This window comes from Plectropomus leopardus, chromosome 6 (genome assembly GCF_026936395.1).
Source record: "Plectropomus leopardus strain MGB_pleo_1.0 chromosome 6, ASM2693639v1, whole genome shotgun sequence".
Classification (NCBI taxonomy): Eukaryota; Metazoa; Chordata; class Actinopteri; order Perciformes; family Serranidae; genus Plectropomus; species Plectropomus leopardus.
Genome location: NC_142181.1, coordinates 19855526 through 19870303, shown reverse-complemented (window position 1 = coordinate 19870303; position 14778 = coordinate 19855526). Strand labels below are relative to the sequence as shown.

General features: G+C 37.1%; 1 protein-coding gene across 1 annotated transcript; it reads right to left on the bottom strand.

The window, feature by feature from the left end:
* Nucleotides 1–86: 86 nt before the first annotated feature.
* On the bottom strand, nucleotides 87–14308 carry tmprss13a (transmembrane serine protease 13a). Its single transcript, XM_042487144.2, has 13 exons — nucleotides 13884–14308; nucleotides 10131–10305; nucleotides 9882–9995; nucleotides 8815–8979; nucleotides 7494–7620; nucleotides 6819–6917; nucleotides 6065–6108; nucleotides 4207–4369; nucleotides 3768–3946; nucleotides 3124–3222; nucleotides 2280–2422; nucleotides 1572–1724; nucleotides 87–1447 (listed from the first exon to the last, which is right to left on the bottom strand). The coding sequence occupies exons 1-13, from the start codon at nucleotides 13899–13901 to the stop codon at nucleotides 1433–1435; spliced, it is 1494 nt and encodes a 497-aa protein (XP_042343078.2). The 5' UTR covers nucleotides 13902–14308; the 3' UTR covers nucleotides 87–1432.
* Between the last annotated feature and the right edge of the window lie 470 nt (nucleotides 14309–14778).

Genomic DNA, 14778 nt, shown 5'->3' with positions numbered 1-14778 from the left:
CACACGCACACACACACACACACACACACACACTAACCAGCCCGCATTATCTGTGATTGACAGCTTGTGATGGATCACCTCCATAATAAGGATTTTCCTTCATCTTTATTTTATGTATGCTCAGTGTATAACGTTCAATGATCCCACAAGTTAGACAAATAGAAAAATCTGTTAAACAGCACAGCTAATGCAGGTAAATACGCCACACACAGAGAACACACACATTGACATTCAATGTCAGAAGAACAATTTCGAAAAACTTCACAGTGTGAGTATAAAGGGAGGTTTATGGCAGAGTACCAGCTCAATATAGAAGGGAGGGTCACACTTGTTTTTTGTCTTTACAAAGTTAATACATAAACTGTCCTTCATTATTCTAATATGGTAAACAATAGTTAGCATTGCAAAGCCTGAGATGTGTCCCTGAGGAAAAAAAACACACCTCTACAATCAATAATCGTTCTTAGAGACTATGGGTTACGGAGATCACAGTGGAGTGGACTGTGTGTCATTGGCACAGAACACAAAGCAAAGGGCTAGTCATCTTTAAAGCTTGCTTAACATGTAGGTAAACATACTGTATAACCAAGAGACCAGAGCATAAAATCAACAATGCAAGACTAAAGTCAGTGCATCGATTGGTGTGTATCAATAATCAAGGTTCAGGTAATGTGCATAACAGCTGTATGGCTAAGAATGAATGAAGATGGTGCAGAATGCCAAGACAGAGGTCCAAGTGTTCACTGTAAAATCTGACAAGTTGATTTTACTTTAAAAAAATCTAAGAAACCAATTACCTTAAAAAAATGTAAAAAATGTTGAATTTTTTAGTTATATTCACTTAATTTTGTGAAGTTATTGCAACCTTAAAAAGACAATTTTGATTAAATCAATCAAAGTTTTAGCAACTTCAGTAAAAGTATAAAAGTATACTGTGCAATATATTGGTATTCTGCCAAGTGCAAACTAGTCTGTCAAATTTGTATTTTCTTAAACATGTTAACAAAACGGAACTTCATCGTGAGCAAAATTATGTCAGACTAACTTGGTTTACTGAAGTTGCTAAAACTTGGAAAGAACAAGGAAATTTCATTTGTCATTTTTAAGTTGCAACAACTTCACAAACTTAAGTAAATGAAAGTAAATTTTGAGTAAACATTAAAATTAGATAAAAAGATAAATTAAGATTAATAGTTATATTTACTTTACTTTTTTCAAGGCAATAGGTTTCCATGATTCTTTTAAGTAAGATCAGCTTGTCCGATTTCAGTGTCTCTGCTGAGCAAGAAAACATTTATGCACCTGTCTTTCTGTCTAAAGAATCCCCTCGTCAGTTTATCCTTCTATTTGAAAATCCATCCATCTCTCTACTTCATAGTGCAGAGTTCATTGGGAAGGAGAGGGCAGGAAATCACCAGGCGGTAAAACGACATCACAGTGTCTCTTGCTGTAATAGGCAAAGAAAATGTTAAGATGATCCAAACCTGTGGCCAAAATCTAAATACATCCTTCTTATCACACATATAGCCACACATTGTTTATTCAATTTTTTTTGCTCCATCCATTTTTACCTGCATAGTGCTGTAGATCCAGGGAAGAACACTTTTGACATTGGTGTAAACGCCAGGCTTGTTTGTTAAACCACAGCCTCTTCCCCAGCTGGTGATTCCCACCAGGTACCAACGGTTCCTGTCCTGACACATCAGAGGTCCACCACTGTCTCCCTGGGAAAAAAAACCTTTAAATTACAGTACACAACTGTGGGCTAACTGTTACCTATAAATCCTTGTGCAATAAAGCTAGTTAATGTTAAATCACTCTGCAGCATATAATACAATTATAATTGTAACTGTCATTGTAATTGTAATTATACTTATAATTATTATCGTTATCATTATTATTATTATTATTATTAAGTGTACAGACATTCTTATGAGATACAATTAAGACTCTGACATACCGTCCAGCCTTAGAAAGGACTGGCAAAAGTGCAAAAGGTGAGGCTAATGTACCTTGCCTTACTACAACTGATGCTGACTTTACAGCCACATGCACAAATGAAAGACCTGAAAATATTCAGAAAAGTTTTATCAAATGCAACTCAGTTTTATACAATACATGTAGAAGGGTTTGCTGCTCCATCTCTCATTAAGTTAAGGGACCCACGGCATGAAAAATGTTGAAGACCTTGCTCTTTTTTCTAGGTTTGCTCGTTGCTACAGGTACAACACATATTCATCTGACGACTGTAGACGTGTCCCTTTATACGGACTGCTTACCTGACAGGAGTCTTTGCCTCCGTTCAGGTCACCGGCACAGAGCATGTTCCTGGTCACGCTGCCTCCATACACAGCACGGCTGTTACATGACTGTGTACCAATGATGTCCACTGTCACTTCCATCAGATCATTGGAGACAGCGTCTTGATTGAAAAAAAAGAAAGCTCATTTATTTTTCTTACAATGCTGTGAAATATATCAAAATCATGGCTGAATCTATGTGAAACTTTATATTGAGCTTAGGAATAGGGTTAGATTGATTGATATGCAGTAATATACCAACAGCTACTGTTACATACATGCATTTATTTGTTACTGTATAATGTACTTTAAAGCCAAATAATTAATTGCATTGCCACAGAAAAAAATATGGTCTTATTTTACTTACTTATTTATACACTTGTGTAACTTTACTGGTCCTTAGTCTATATGCACCTTACTATGGTCGTCTGCTTGTTTTCATGGGGAAAGTTATAACTTTAGAGTTACTTGAGTTTTATTTTCAGCTTTATTGGAGTACTCTGGCCAAATTAAAGGACCATACATATTCCAGTCATAATGTGGGAAAATGAAAATTGGTTGTACTTAGACTCAACACTAACCCTGTAAAACATACAGTTATGTACTGGGCTTCTGTAGAATTGAATAAGTTACCTAACTATACTAGAAAATCAACAGGGATTTACACTTGTAGGAAATAATTGTGTACCGAAAGCAGACCAAATAAACATGTCTTTTTTTAAAAAGAGCCAAAGCTATTGGAGGCCAGTACAATAAAATATAACTCTAATCATTTAAGTTGTGACATTTCCGGTATAATCAGGGGCTCCATATGCAAGCTTACTTGATCCTGCATTAGTGGTGCCAAAACCTGAGGTCCAGCATTTGTATTCAGGGCGAAATTGTTGATCGAAAGCTGGCAGGCATGCTGGCTGGACTTTATCTGAATAACAAAAAAAAATAATAACAATAATACAAATTTAACCTTTTGCAAATACACCAGCAACCTTGTTTGATAAACAAGGATAGGATTGCAGAAAGATTTGCACGCACACACACGCACACAAAGACACTGGGCTTGGCAAAATCAGATTACCAGTATGACTATGGATTCAGCACAGGCTTTAAAAGCTCAGACTCAATAGAAAGAGACAAATATTTCAATCAATGAGGAACTGTTATAATGTAATAATGTAAAAGAAAATATTGATCTTGTATCTTCAGCTGCAGAGCAAGGAAAATACTGGAGGACATAGAAATTTAGCAATTTGTTGGACGATGTTTCAGCTGCACAGTTAATGCATAAACACATAACTCCCTCACAATGAAAACAGCTATTGCTGCATTTCCTGGTCCATCTCTTGCTGTATGGAGGTCCAATTTCCACCACAACAGCTAACCAGGGGCCAATGTAAGGACCAAATTCTGACCGCAGCCTCAGGTATAAATGTAGGGTGATAATTTTATTTAGATGAAGATCTGACTGACCATTGAAAGCAACTGGAGATTTAAGTTTGAGCACAGCGACATCCAAGTCATTGGTCTTGGTGTCGTAATTCTCATGGAGTATGATCTTCTTAACCAGGTAGGGCTGAGGTAGGTTGTTCAGAGACACCACTCCACCGTACACTCTCCAGTTTGACGCCAAGAGAGTTGAAGGGTTGCTTCTGTGACACAGAAAAAGATGGTTTAATGAAAAGCAACAGGCCTGCATCAATATGGAATTGGTGTGTACATTTTCAGCCTAGCAAACTTTAAATTTGCATTGTAATTTTGAAATTAACCAGTTCAACAATGTGCATTTCTATAAAAACAATGTATGTATGTAGGGCACAAATAAATACATTTTTTGGCTTTGTAGAAAATAAACATGAATCAATGAGTGTGGAAAATACACCAAGACAGATTTTCTCTGGCAGTCAGTCACCTTTGGAAACAGTGGGCAGCGGTCACCACAAAATCAGGAGTGATCAAGACTCCTCCGCAGACGTGGGATCCTCTGTAGTGCAACGACAACTGCCAAGGCCACTGACCCGTCTTAGCTATGCTGCCCCCAATGATACGGGATGTAGACTGCTGCCGACCGCAGTCTGAGAATGGCAGATAATGTGTGACACTGTAAAATAGGCAGCTTAAACATCCTTTATATATGGTTGAAAGATAATTCAGTATTCTTGTTTTGTTTGGTGAGTTTTAGTGAAATGGTGGTGACAGAATGTTTATATTGTGTCATCGCTTAACAAAACTATCTAATTATATATCTAATATCTTATCATTTTTTGGTTAGACATGCAGTGTGACACAGTGTAATGCAGCACTGAACATCTATCTGCTTAATTTATATATCATTTTGCATATTTCAGTCTGCCAATTTACATAGTATAAATTATTATGCAAACGTGTACAGTGTTGATGTCTGCTGTCTAGACTCTGATCTCATCATTCCCCACGGAAAAACACCAAGGCCGTCGCAGTAGGGAGTGGAGAGTGATGGTAATTACTTAACCCCAACAGATAAGACACAAAGTTGGATGCCGAGCTTATGAAATGTAAAAATACATGAATTGTAGCAGTCATAGACAGAGTCAGCATAGTTTTAAAATAAGCAAGATGCCAGTAAAAGAGTAAGACAAAAGCCCTGACAGTTTGCATAAATTTGGTTGAAAGGGTGTGTTGGATGTTGCGGTGCCAGGAATTTGCCATGTACAATAATAGTAGTAGCCAACTCGAGGACTGAACCAGCTTGCAGAGGTGTGCACATGTGTCACATGAACTTGACTTGTGACAGGGACTCATCACTATTTTTGTCCTTTTGACTTGAAAATATGTAGATGAAGAAGTATGTTCTTTAAACGTGCACTATGATCGATTAATGTCCCTCACTTTCCTGAGTAAAATAATGTTATACTTTTCATTCCCAGATGATCTACTGTTTCAAGCGACCCAGCATCTAGTTAGGATGCAGGAGAGGACCATACAGAATAAATGTTGCTCAGCAATAGTTGGAAAAAGTAACACTAAAGATAATTTTGTTTGTGTACAAAAACTACACTTGGTCAACAAAACAGACAAAGATACTGTAACTTCCAGCTTTGTTAAACATTTGAAGTTGCACAAAGAACATTCAGCATTCAGGCTAACTGTAACAAAGTTAGCAAGCTCATGCTTAGCTAATTAGCTCAACAGCTAAGTAACTGTTTAATAAACTTATTTTACCAATAAATACAAATTTTGAAATTATTTATGAAAATATATAATGCAATATTACTGTAGTTAGATCTGCATTACAATTAGTGAAGTGTTTGTTTTGAATTGTAAGTGTTTTTCAGGATTTGAAACTCAAAGTTTGGGAGTCAAGACTTGACTTAGGTGTCTTCAGTCCTGACTTGGCATTTGACTTGGGACTTGCTTTTCTTAACTTGGGAGCAAAGACCAGGAACTTATTTGTGACTTGCAAAACAATGACTTGGTTTCACCTCTGCTAGCTTGCTTGCTATACGTCATATTTGCCATACTGTAATGCAGTATCTCATTGCTGGTTTTCTAGTGATTGAAATTAAACCTTGTCACCTAAACGCTGAGGTCTCTGAGTTTAATTCATATGTGCTGATTTAAGAAAGATCAAGCACATGGTGTGTCAAGTGATTGATCAAAAACTCTTTTTTTTCCTTTTATCAAATAGTATGATGTGCAGTGGTATGTACTGTTTGTGTGAGACAGAGAAAGAGAGAGCAAGTGACTGTTTGTGTAACACATGACTTTAGGAACAGATGGAGGCTCCTTACCCACACACTGCAGGGAGACGATCTCCTGGTTTGGACAAGATGAGCTGTGTAATGCCACAATTAGAAAAACATGTCATATTATCAAGAGTACATGCAGTAAACCAGGGTCCACTCCACTGCTGATATTTGCAGTGTAAGGTTTAATATTTATATTTAAAGCTCAAGCACCTGAGTTTTATTTTTTTCCCCAAAAAAAAAAACTCACTGTGTCAATTTCTTTTGTAAAAGTAATTGCAACAAACATTTACAAAAAGAACAAAACAACATAAAATGGGGGGCAAATGTCCTGATGAAAAGTGTTAGTACTATATAAATCTCTCAAAATGCTTTTTCCTATAAATGTACAAGTAATGTCAGTCTAAATATATGAAATACTGAAGGGATACCATCAATTATATTTCAGTTTAGGAATGCACAGATAATGTCAGACTAAATATTTGAATTACTAAGGGGATGCCAATGATTTTATTTTTATTTAATTTGCTTTTTACATCTTTCTGGTCATTTTTTAAATTATTTTATGTCATCATAGTCTTGTATGTGTTATGTGTTTTTTTTCCTGTATTAAGTAGCTAAAAGAAAAAAAAGAAAAGAAATATAAAGAAAAGAAATCATTGTGGATAATATCTCTTGAGCTTTTCCACAAATATTGATAGATTTTACATGATGCGATAGAGTTTATAATAAAGACATTGAAAGGATTATAGCTGAGGTCTGAGCTGTGTATGAAAAGAAAAAGGGCTAAACTGTTTACCTGACATGTACCTGACCCTGGATAAATGAAGATGATCTGCTGTTCAGTGTTAAACCACGTCCGGACTGCTGGGCCCGAATTGCCTTGGTGTCATAGGACCTGCAGATAGAGAGAAAGGCAGTTCAGCGAGCTGAAGAATTAAACTTGCACATACAGAAATCATTTTGTTGAAACAATGCCTGATTAAGTTCAGGCACTCATTTTGCTTCTGTCACTCTGAGACACCCTGGGGAGACCCCGTGGAGAATCAATTCAACCCTAAACACACAGTAGCAGGTTAGGAGAAATCAGATGTATCTTAAGGGGTAAATCACATGTTGGGGATAGAGGTCCACACATTTGCTAGCTGCTGTTGAAATTAGATCTGTGTAAATCACTCCTTCATGGAGACTCTGAATGATAATAGAGAACAGTAATAAATATGCTGAAGTTTGACAGCTGCTGCTGTTGTGCTGCTCCAATCAAGCCAAGTCAATTCTATTTATAAAGCCCGTTATCACAAAACACGGTTTGCCTCAGACCCTGGGGGCAGAAGGATGGTGGGGAGGCTCAGGAAGAGCAGCTGAGGAGGGTTCCCTCTTCCAGGACGAACATACGTGCAAAGGTGTAAAGGTCAGGTCTAACCAAATAATAATTGAGTTAAAGTGAGGATTTTTTTTGTTTTGTTTTTTTTACCTTCTGAATCCTAGCTGAGCGCAGGTCTGGTCAGCGTAGCTCTGATCCCAGTTTTGGTAGCACACTGGTAGGAAGCTGCTTTCTGGAGCTGTCTTCACCTGCAGACCTCTGTTCTTGTCAAACCTCACTGAAGGAGACAAAAGAGGACAACTTAGATGGTGTCTCCTCAGTGGGTTCTGCTTACCACAATATGATAGTAATATGGAGTCTTTGGCCTGTGTGCTGCTGCTGTTGCAACTACGAACAATTACAGTTAAAGATTAAATCAAATATGAAGTAAATTAACTTCACTTAGAAAGATTTGACAAATGCAAGCAAGCTTCAAGCTTTCTTTCATGTTTTTTTTTCTACAGACAAATTACACTTCAATGTCTGACAAGGTGATCTCACTTAGAATAATATTGAAAATGTATGCCTTGAAAAAGGAAAGTAAATATCAATCTATCAATCTTAATTCATGTTTACTTTATATCTAATTGATAAATGTACTCAAAGTTTACCTGCAATTACTCACTTTTGTGAAGTTGTGTCAATTTAAAAAATTACTAATTATTAATAAGTGGAGTTACCTAAGTTAGTAACTCCAGTAAACCAAGTTGGTCTGACTTTAACTGATCATGCCAAAAGAGATTTTGCCAGTAATGAAGTTCGGAGATCTGCAAGTTATGTTTTTTTTATATCATGTTAAGAAAACACAAATATAATTGACTAGTTTACAACCAACAGAATACAGATATATAGCTTAGTAAAATTGGTTTACTAAAGTTGCTAAAACTTTGAAAGACTGATTTAAATAAACTTGCCATTTTTAAGTTGCAACAACTTTACAAAATTAAATAAAAATAATTAAATCTTACAAAAACAACAATTAGATATAAAGTAAACATAACTTTGGACTAATATCCATACTAACCTTTTTCAAGGCAATCGGTTTCCTATATTTTTGTAAGTAAGATCAACTTCTTATATTTTTCAGTGTACATAATTTCCTAAAATAACATCTAAAAGCTAAAGTATTGTGCCATCTACTGGAATGCACTTTTTTACATTTGCTAAAAAAAATAACATAATTAAAATGATCAAGGTTAATCTATTGTTATTAATAACACTGCATACATGAGCCTGTCATAGAATATTGTCCCCATTATGAAACCTATGTATGTGAACTCAACACAAGATCCTCTTGCCTGTTTTTCATTTTTAGGATTTCCTTTTGGCTGTCAAGTGTCTGCTAATCCCTCTTCACCATCTGTCCCTGTGTTAGTCTGTAACTGGTGGGGTTGACGTCTGTGCTTGTGTGTGTGTGCATGTGACTGCTCACCACAGTTTGTTTCATCAGTGCCCAGTTGGCAGTCCCTTATTGCATCACATTGGACAGTATTGTTGGGGCAGGTGTCAGGTACTGGCAAAGATGGATCTTCATTTTCAACCGTATCGTGCTTGTTGTAGAGGATTGCTGTTGTCACTAAGCGGGTGCCATAGCGAACTGTGATGGGGAAGGTAATGAGTGTGGTTAAGTAGAGGGAGTGCTGTTATTTTAACTAAGACTAAATCTAGACATGACGCAAAACCAGGAAAATTGCATCATAAATTAAAACAACACTTCCACATTCCTCACATGATGAGTATCTGTAACCACTTTTAATTTATTCACACATCCTATGGTGATCCAATGCCCGTAAATGATTGTACAATTCAGTTTGCCACAGCTACCAAATTACAACTACTAAACATTTTGTGAATGCCAACAAAGCTCAATGGATATTTAAAAAATATATATATCATATTATTATCTTGCAAGACAAACTCTGTAAAAGGACAATAAGATTAAAAAAATAAAGGAAGCCAGAGCAGGAAACTTTTTTTCAGAACCTGGCAACAGCTGGATGTACACTCCGATAAAAGTCTGACAGACTGAGAGCTTAGAAACAGGTGAAAAACTGCATAGATGTAAGTGTGCTGAAATCTTTTTTAGAAGATTGGACTTTCTGATGTTTCCAGCAACTTGCCAAAACTAAGCTGGGTTAAGCACTGGTTGTCCTGCAGAATCTAGCAACAAAAACATTTTGGTGAAGATTCTTGGCCATCCAGGTCATGCTCATTTTAAGTGCTATATTGTAGGCAACAGGACTTGCTTGACTTTCTAGAGGATGCTTCACCTCTTATCCAAGAAGCTTCTTCAGTTCTGACCTGAACTCTCTTTGATGAGAGATGAAACATCATCAAGGAAAACAAAATGTTCGTTTTAATGGCTTAATAAAGCATTACATATCAACAATAAAGTCATTTTGTTTCACCTCTCATAGATCTGCCCCATTACCAAAAACAAATGCAAACAAATCTATTGTCTTTAGAACCATCTGATCTGTATGAATAAACACAGTATACCTCCAAGCCAGATGGCCAGTGCCAGCAGACCGAGCACCAGTAATGTTCCCCCTGACCCTCCATAACACTGGGCATTACTCCCACAGCATCTTCTCTTCGACCTACTGCTGGGGGCTGGACACAGATAGTACACAAAAATATAAGCAAACACACAAAAACAAACACACATGAATAACCATCAAGGTGACTCAGTCTCCAGTGCATGCATTGTATTCTCAAGAGAATGTGGGAGCTGTGGAAATCACTCACATGCGCTTGACCGTGTAACTTGGGGAGCAACCACAGGTGGCGTATACTGGGGAATGTAATGTGGATGGGTATAGGGTGTCAGGCCTGGACCCACTCCATACACCACCTCCTCATAGGTCTTGAGGGGGGGCTGGGTGTGCAAGCCAACAGAGTAGTAAGGAGGAGGGGCCTCGTTCTGTGAGGAAAAGACAATAGAAATCAGATGAAAAGCACATAAGTAGAACATGATATAGATAAAATCCCTTGTTAGAAAAACTCACAATGTGTTGTGAAGTTTTTTTCCCTTTTTGATTCATCTGTTACCATTGGACACAACACACTATGCTGTATTTACATTTGTAGAAGGTAGAATAATATCAGTAGATAGACAACAGATAGGCAATAGACAACAGAGGCAAACCTGTTGCATGTTTTCGGTTGCCAAGGCTGAGCACGTTGACGCAGTCCTAGCACTATTATCAACCCTATGTTTAAGTCCACACCTGAGTAATAACCTCACATACAAAGACACATGACGTATCCTGGCAACAGTGTCTAAATGATCGGGTTTTAACAGTTCATTTTCTAATTTATTGTTCATGAAATCTCAGACAAAGGATTTAATCAGTGTTTGAGTTTTTATTCCATGTTTCACACTAAATATTGACTTCAGTCTGAGGAAGCCATTTGGTTTTGACTTTTTTTGGTATTCTAATGCATTGTACACATTCTGTATATTCTTTGTTTGCATCTTAATAAAGCAACTGAGAGACAAAATACATACATCCTCAAGCTATCAACATCTGCACAACGCACTTCTAAAGCTCACTAATTTACACGTCACATCTTATTTGATTTATCCAGACAAAAAACGCAGTGTAAAAAAAACATGTTGGTGTTGGGGGTGTTTTGTTATGCAGTTTTTCCATTGGAGGTGCTGGATTTTGCAATCTTCATATTTACACAGAAAAGCTGGTTCCCTTTTTTCAGTCTATGTGACAAGATAAGTAGCTAACCAGTTGCTGGCACAAGCTTCATATTTTCCATATATATGTGTATGTGTGTGTGTGTGTGTGTGTGTGTGTGTGTGTGTGTGTTTGTGTGTAATTTTGTTCTTTTCATCTTTTGGTATGAAAGTAAATATTTCAAAATGTTGAACTATTCCTTTACTTTTCCAGTAAAATGTTACAAATACATTCATGTCAGCCTGGTCTCACATCCAGGGCATCAAAACACACCGCTTCATCAAATACGGATGGACAGCACACCCTTTTGCATCTGAATGAAATGTACCGGGCTTTAAACCAGCTCCCATGTAAACCCATGCACATCATTTTTTTAAAGTCAGAGCAAAGGACATAGTGTAAAGAGTGTGCAAGTCTTCTTAGGTGGTCCAACAAGCACAGGACTGTAACCCAGGAGACCAGTGTTTGTGTCCTGTATTTATACCCCAGTTGTTATATATGTAAGTCAACTGGCATGAACAACATCAACCACAATCTTTTTCTACCCCTAACAAAATAGTTTTATTGCCTAAACCAACAACCAGTGTAAAGATGCTGTGCAATAGGCTTATAATGACTCTGAAAGCTTCTGTCCAAGTATCAGAATATGGCAAGTAGGGATGAGAACATGCTGTTCATGAACAGTTGCAGCATGTATCCACAAAGCTATCTTGTTTGGTGGTATGTGGAATGGAACAAGATGTTTAAGCAGATATGAATGTTCCCAAATACAAAATGGTATGTCACTAAACTTGTTTGAGCAAGATGTGGCCAGAACACCTGTTTGCATTGTCACCCGTTTACAAAAAGTGATAAAATGCAAGGATGAGTCAGTACAATTTCCTCTGTTTACAAATCAAAAGATAAAGAGACTTTTTTTCATCATGTTTTGTCATAGGAATGAGTTAATACTTTACTGCATGGAAGAAGTTTGACATGATTACTATCTGTTACCGTGTTTTCAGTATAGTCATTTGCAGCCTTGAGCAGTAACCAAATTCATCATATAGTTCCCAACAACCAATGATGATGGCTTCTTCAGAGCTGTGGTGACCTTTCTTCATTTAACATTGTGGTCACATACAAAAAGAAAATCTTTTGTCAAAAAAAGAATGGGATTAATCTATCGAGGTGGCACTGGCTCACTACAAAAGGTGTTTCATAAGACCGTTTCTGTTGCATGCTGATCAAATATCAAAATACACCTGTAGGCAGCATACACCCCACTTAATTGAAAATGGCCGGCGTGAACTAGGTGGAAGAGCAGGTTCATCGTATTTCCCAGGGGAGTACACTGGGGTCATCTTGCATAGTTTGCCTGCCAGCCATCATCATGGAAAAATACTGAAGGAGTTAAAAGATTAGGTGTTCACATGACAATTTAAAGGTCAATATTTAAGTCAAATACTTACTATGATAATATAAAGTTACAAAGCTACCCAACATGAAACTGGAAACTAAAGCATTCCTTCACATTTGTCTGTAGGGTCAAAAAGAAATCAGAGCAGTTTTCTGCATTTCTTAAGAGCTTTTAGTGACACATCTGAAATATTTCTCTTATAGTAAACAGGATACAATCAGTCCAATAAAAATGTGAATTTTAACCAAATGTAGCAAATTGACATCATGTACTCATCGTTAGTCAAGTATATTTTTTAGGGCTGTCATGATCAGATTTTAACTACATGCTTATCATCGCTGAAAGAGCTCACAATAATGATATATTGCAAAGTCTATATAAAAAAAAATTAAATGCTACTTTGTTACTTTGTTTATTGTGCATTTATCCCTATTGGCAAATTAATTACACTCAAAAAATAAGTGAAGGAATTGGAGATAGTCTGTAACCATAACTGCACTAAAGCATACAAAAAGAGCTTTTACATTGAAGGATAGTGACAAGGCACCCATATGGCACTGGGGAAGGGCGACAAAGTGAGAACAGAAAGAAATACATACGGTTCAAGTGGCAGTGGATTATTTACACAATATTATCATATGTGTTTTGTTAACAAGATATCAATATTTCATTTTAACATATCATGGTTGTCGTCATTGCCAGTGTATCACAACACTCCTGGTACTTTTATAACCCAAAACCAGTTTTTCTCAGAGGGCTTCTGACAATCTGTATAACATACAACACTCCTGGAATCCTTGAGATAAACAGAATGATTAAGTATTCTACATCTTAACATAATCAAGCCATTTAAAGACTCATTGGATTATCTGGAAAATGCTTTAAAGCTGAAAACTTGGCTTTTTTCTTGGCTCATAAAAAGTTGTTGGAGATGCCTAGTACACACAACAAAAAAATAAAAAATTGGAATATTATGTAAATTATTGTGTTATGATGTAAAGAATGCAAAAGTGTTGCCCAAAAGAAGCAATTTTTAACTGTTTTTTTTTTTTATTTTGGCAAAACCTATATTTAAACTTACTCCTTACCTGCTGTTGGCAGGTAAACTAACATTGAAAAAAAACAAACCCCAGTGGTGTCAGTCTATAACCCATGCAATGAACAGCATTTTTCAAGCTTGTGGAGACCAAGCAGGTTTGTAGACAAATAAACACAGTGAAACTCTAACTGAGCAAACAGAGAAGCAGATAAAAAAGAACCGCCATTGAGAGTCACAGAGAAAGGTCAGTGGTGATCAACTACGAAGTTTGACAATCGATTAGAGGAGGGTTGAAGTAGAGGAGAGGACACACACACTGTAGCAAGACAAGAGAGTTTTTGTAATAAAAGAAAGACCTTGCAAGAACCTACCGGGTCATGCTTTGCCATCGGACTGGTCAGCAAAGAGTGGAGAGTGGAAGTTAGCGCAGGTGAGTGGAGCTTTTTTACATCCAGGTGTTTACTCAGTCACTGAGCAGAGGTTACAGCATGGTAGTGCCATATTAAACACCTCTCATCTCCTCTTTCTTTTCTTCTCCTCTCCTTTCTACTGAACTGTTTGTTTGTCACTGACCTTCATGCAAGCAACAACAGGTAGGTCTACCTTCCCCCTCCTTGCCTGACACCTCCTACTTCCAGCGTCCATCATTATCAGTCCTTCATTCCTCTGTTCACAGAGACGGGCGTGCCCAGTGCACCAATTTCCCGTCTGCCAGACCGGTTTCGTGGCAGCCAGATACTGTCAAAGCTCGTTTCAGAGCACCGAGCTCCATTATGGCTCAAATAACACCAGCTGAGCTGTCAGGGCCACGAACCAAAATGTCTTCCTCCCCACAGAGAAAGACAGAAACCTAAGAAAAAAGAAATAAAAAAGCTGAGGCTGATTTTTTTTATGTACAATTAAATTCTATTCACATACAAAATACTTGTAGGCAGTATAGAGTGTGTGAGGTATGTCATGTTGTGCCATCTCGTGAGATATGTACTCGGTTAGTTCAATCACCAAAAAATCAGTGCTGAGGAAGCTACTTTGAAAACATATAAGCTACCAATTACTTCACACTGAAAGCAACTGGACTACGGTATAGACACCTTTTGGGAAAAAAGTAGTTTGGCTGACTAAAGCTACTTAGCAAAAGTAGTTCAAACTACTTTTAAAAAATTATATAGACAGTTACAACAAAATATAATACAAAAAGTTACATGCCAGCAAAAAATACTGCTCACCTGTTTGGTGCAAAAAAAGTGCCAGCTTGTTTAGAGGTCA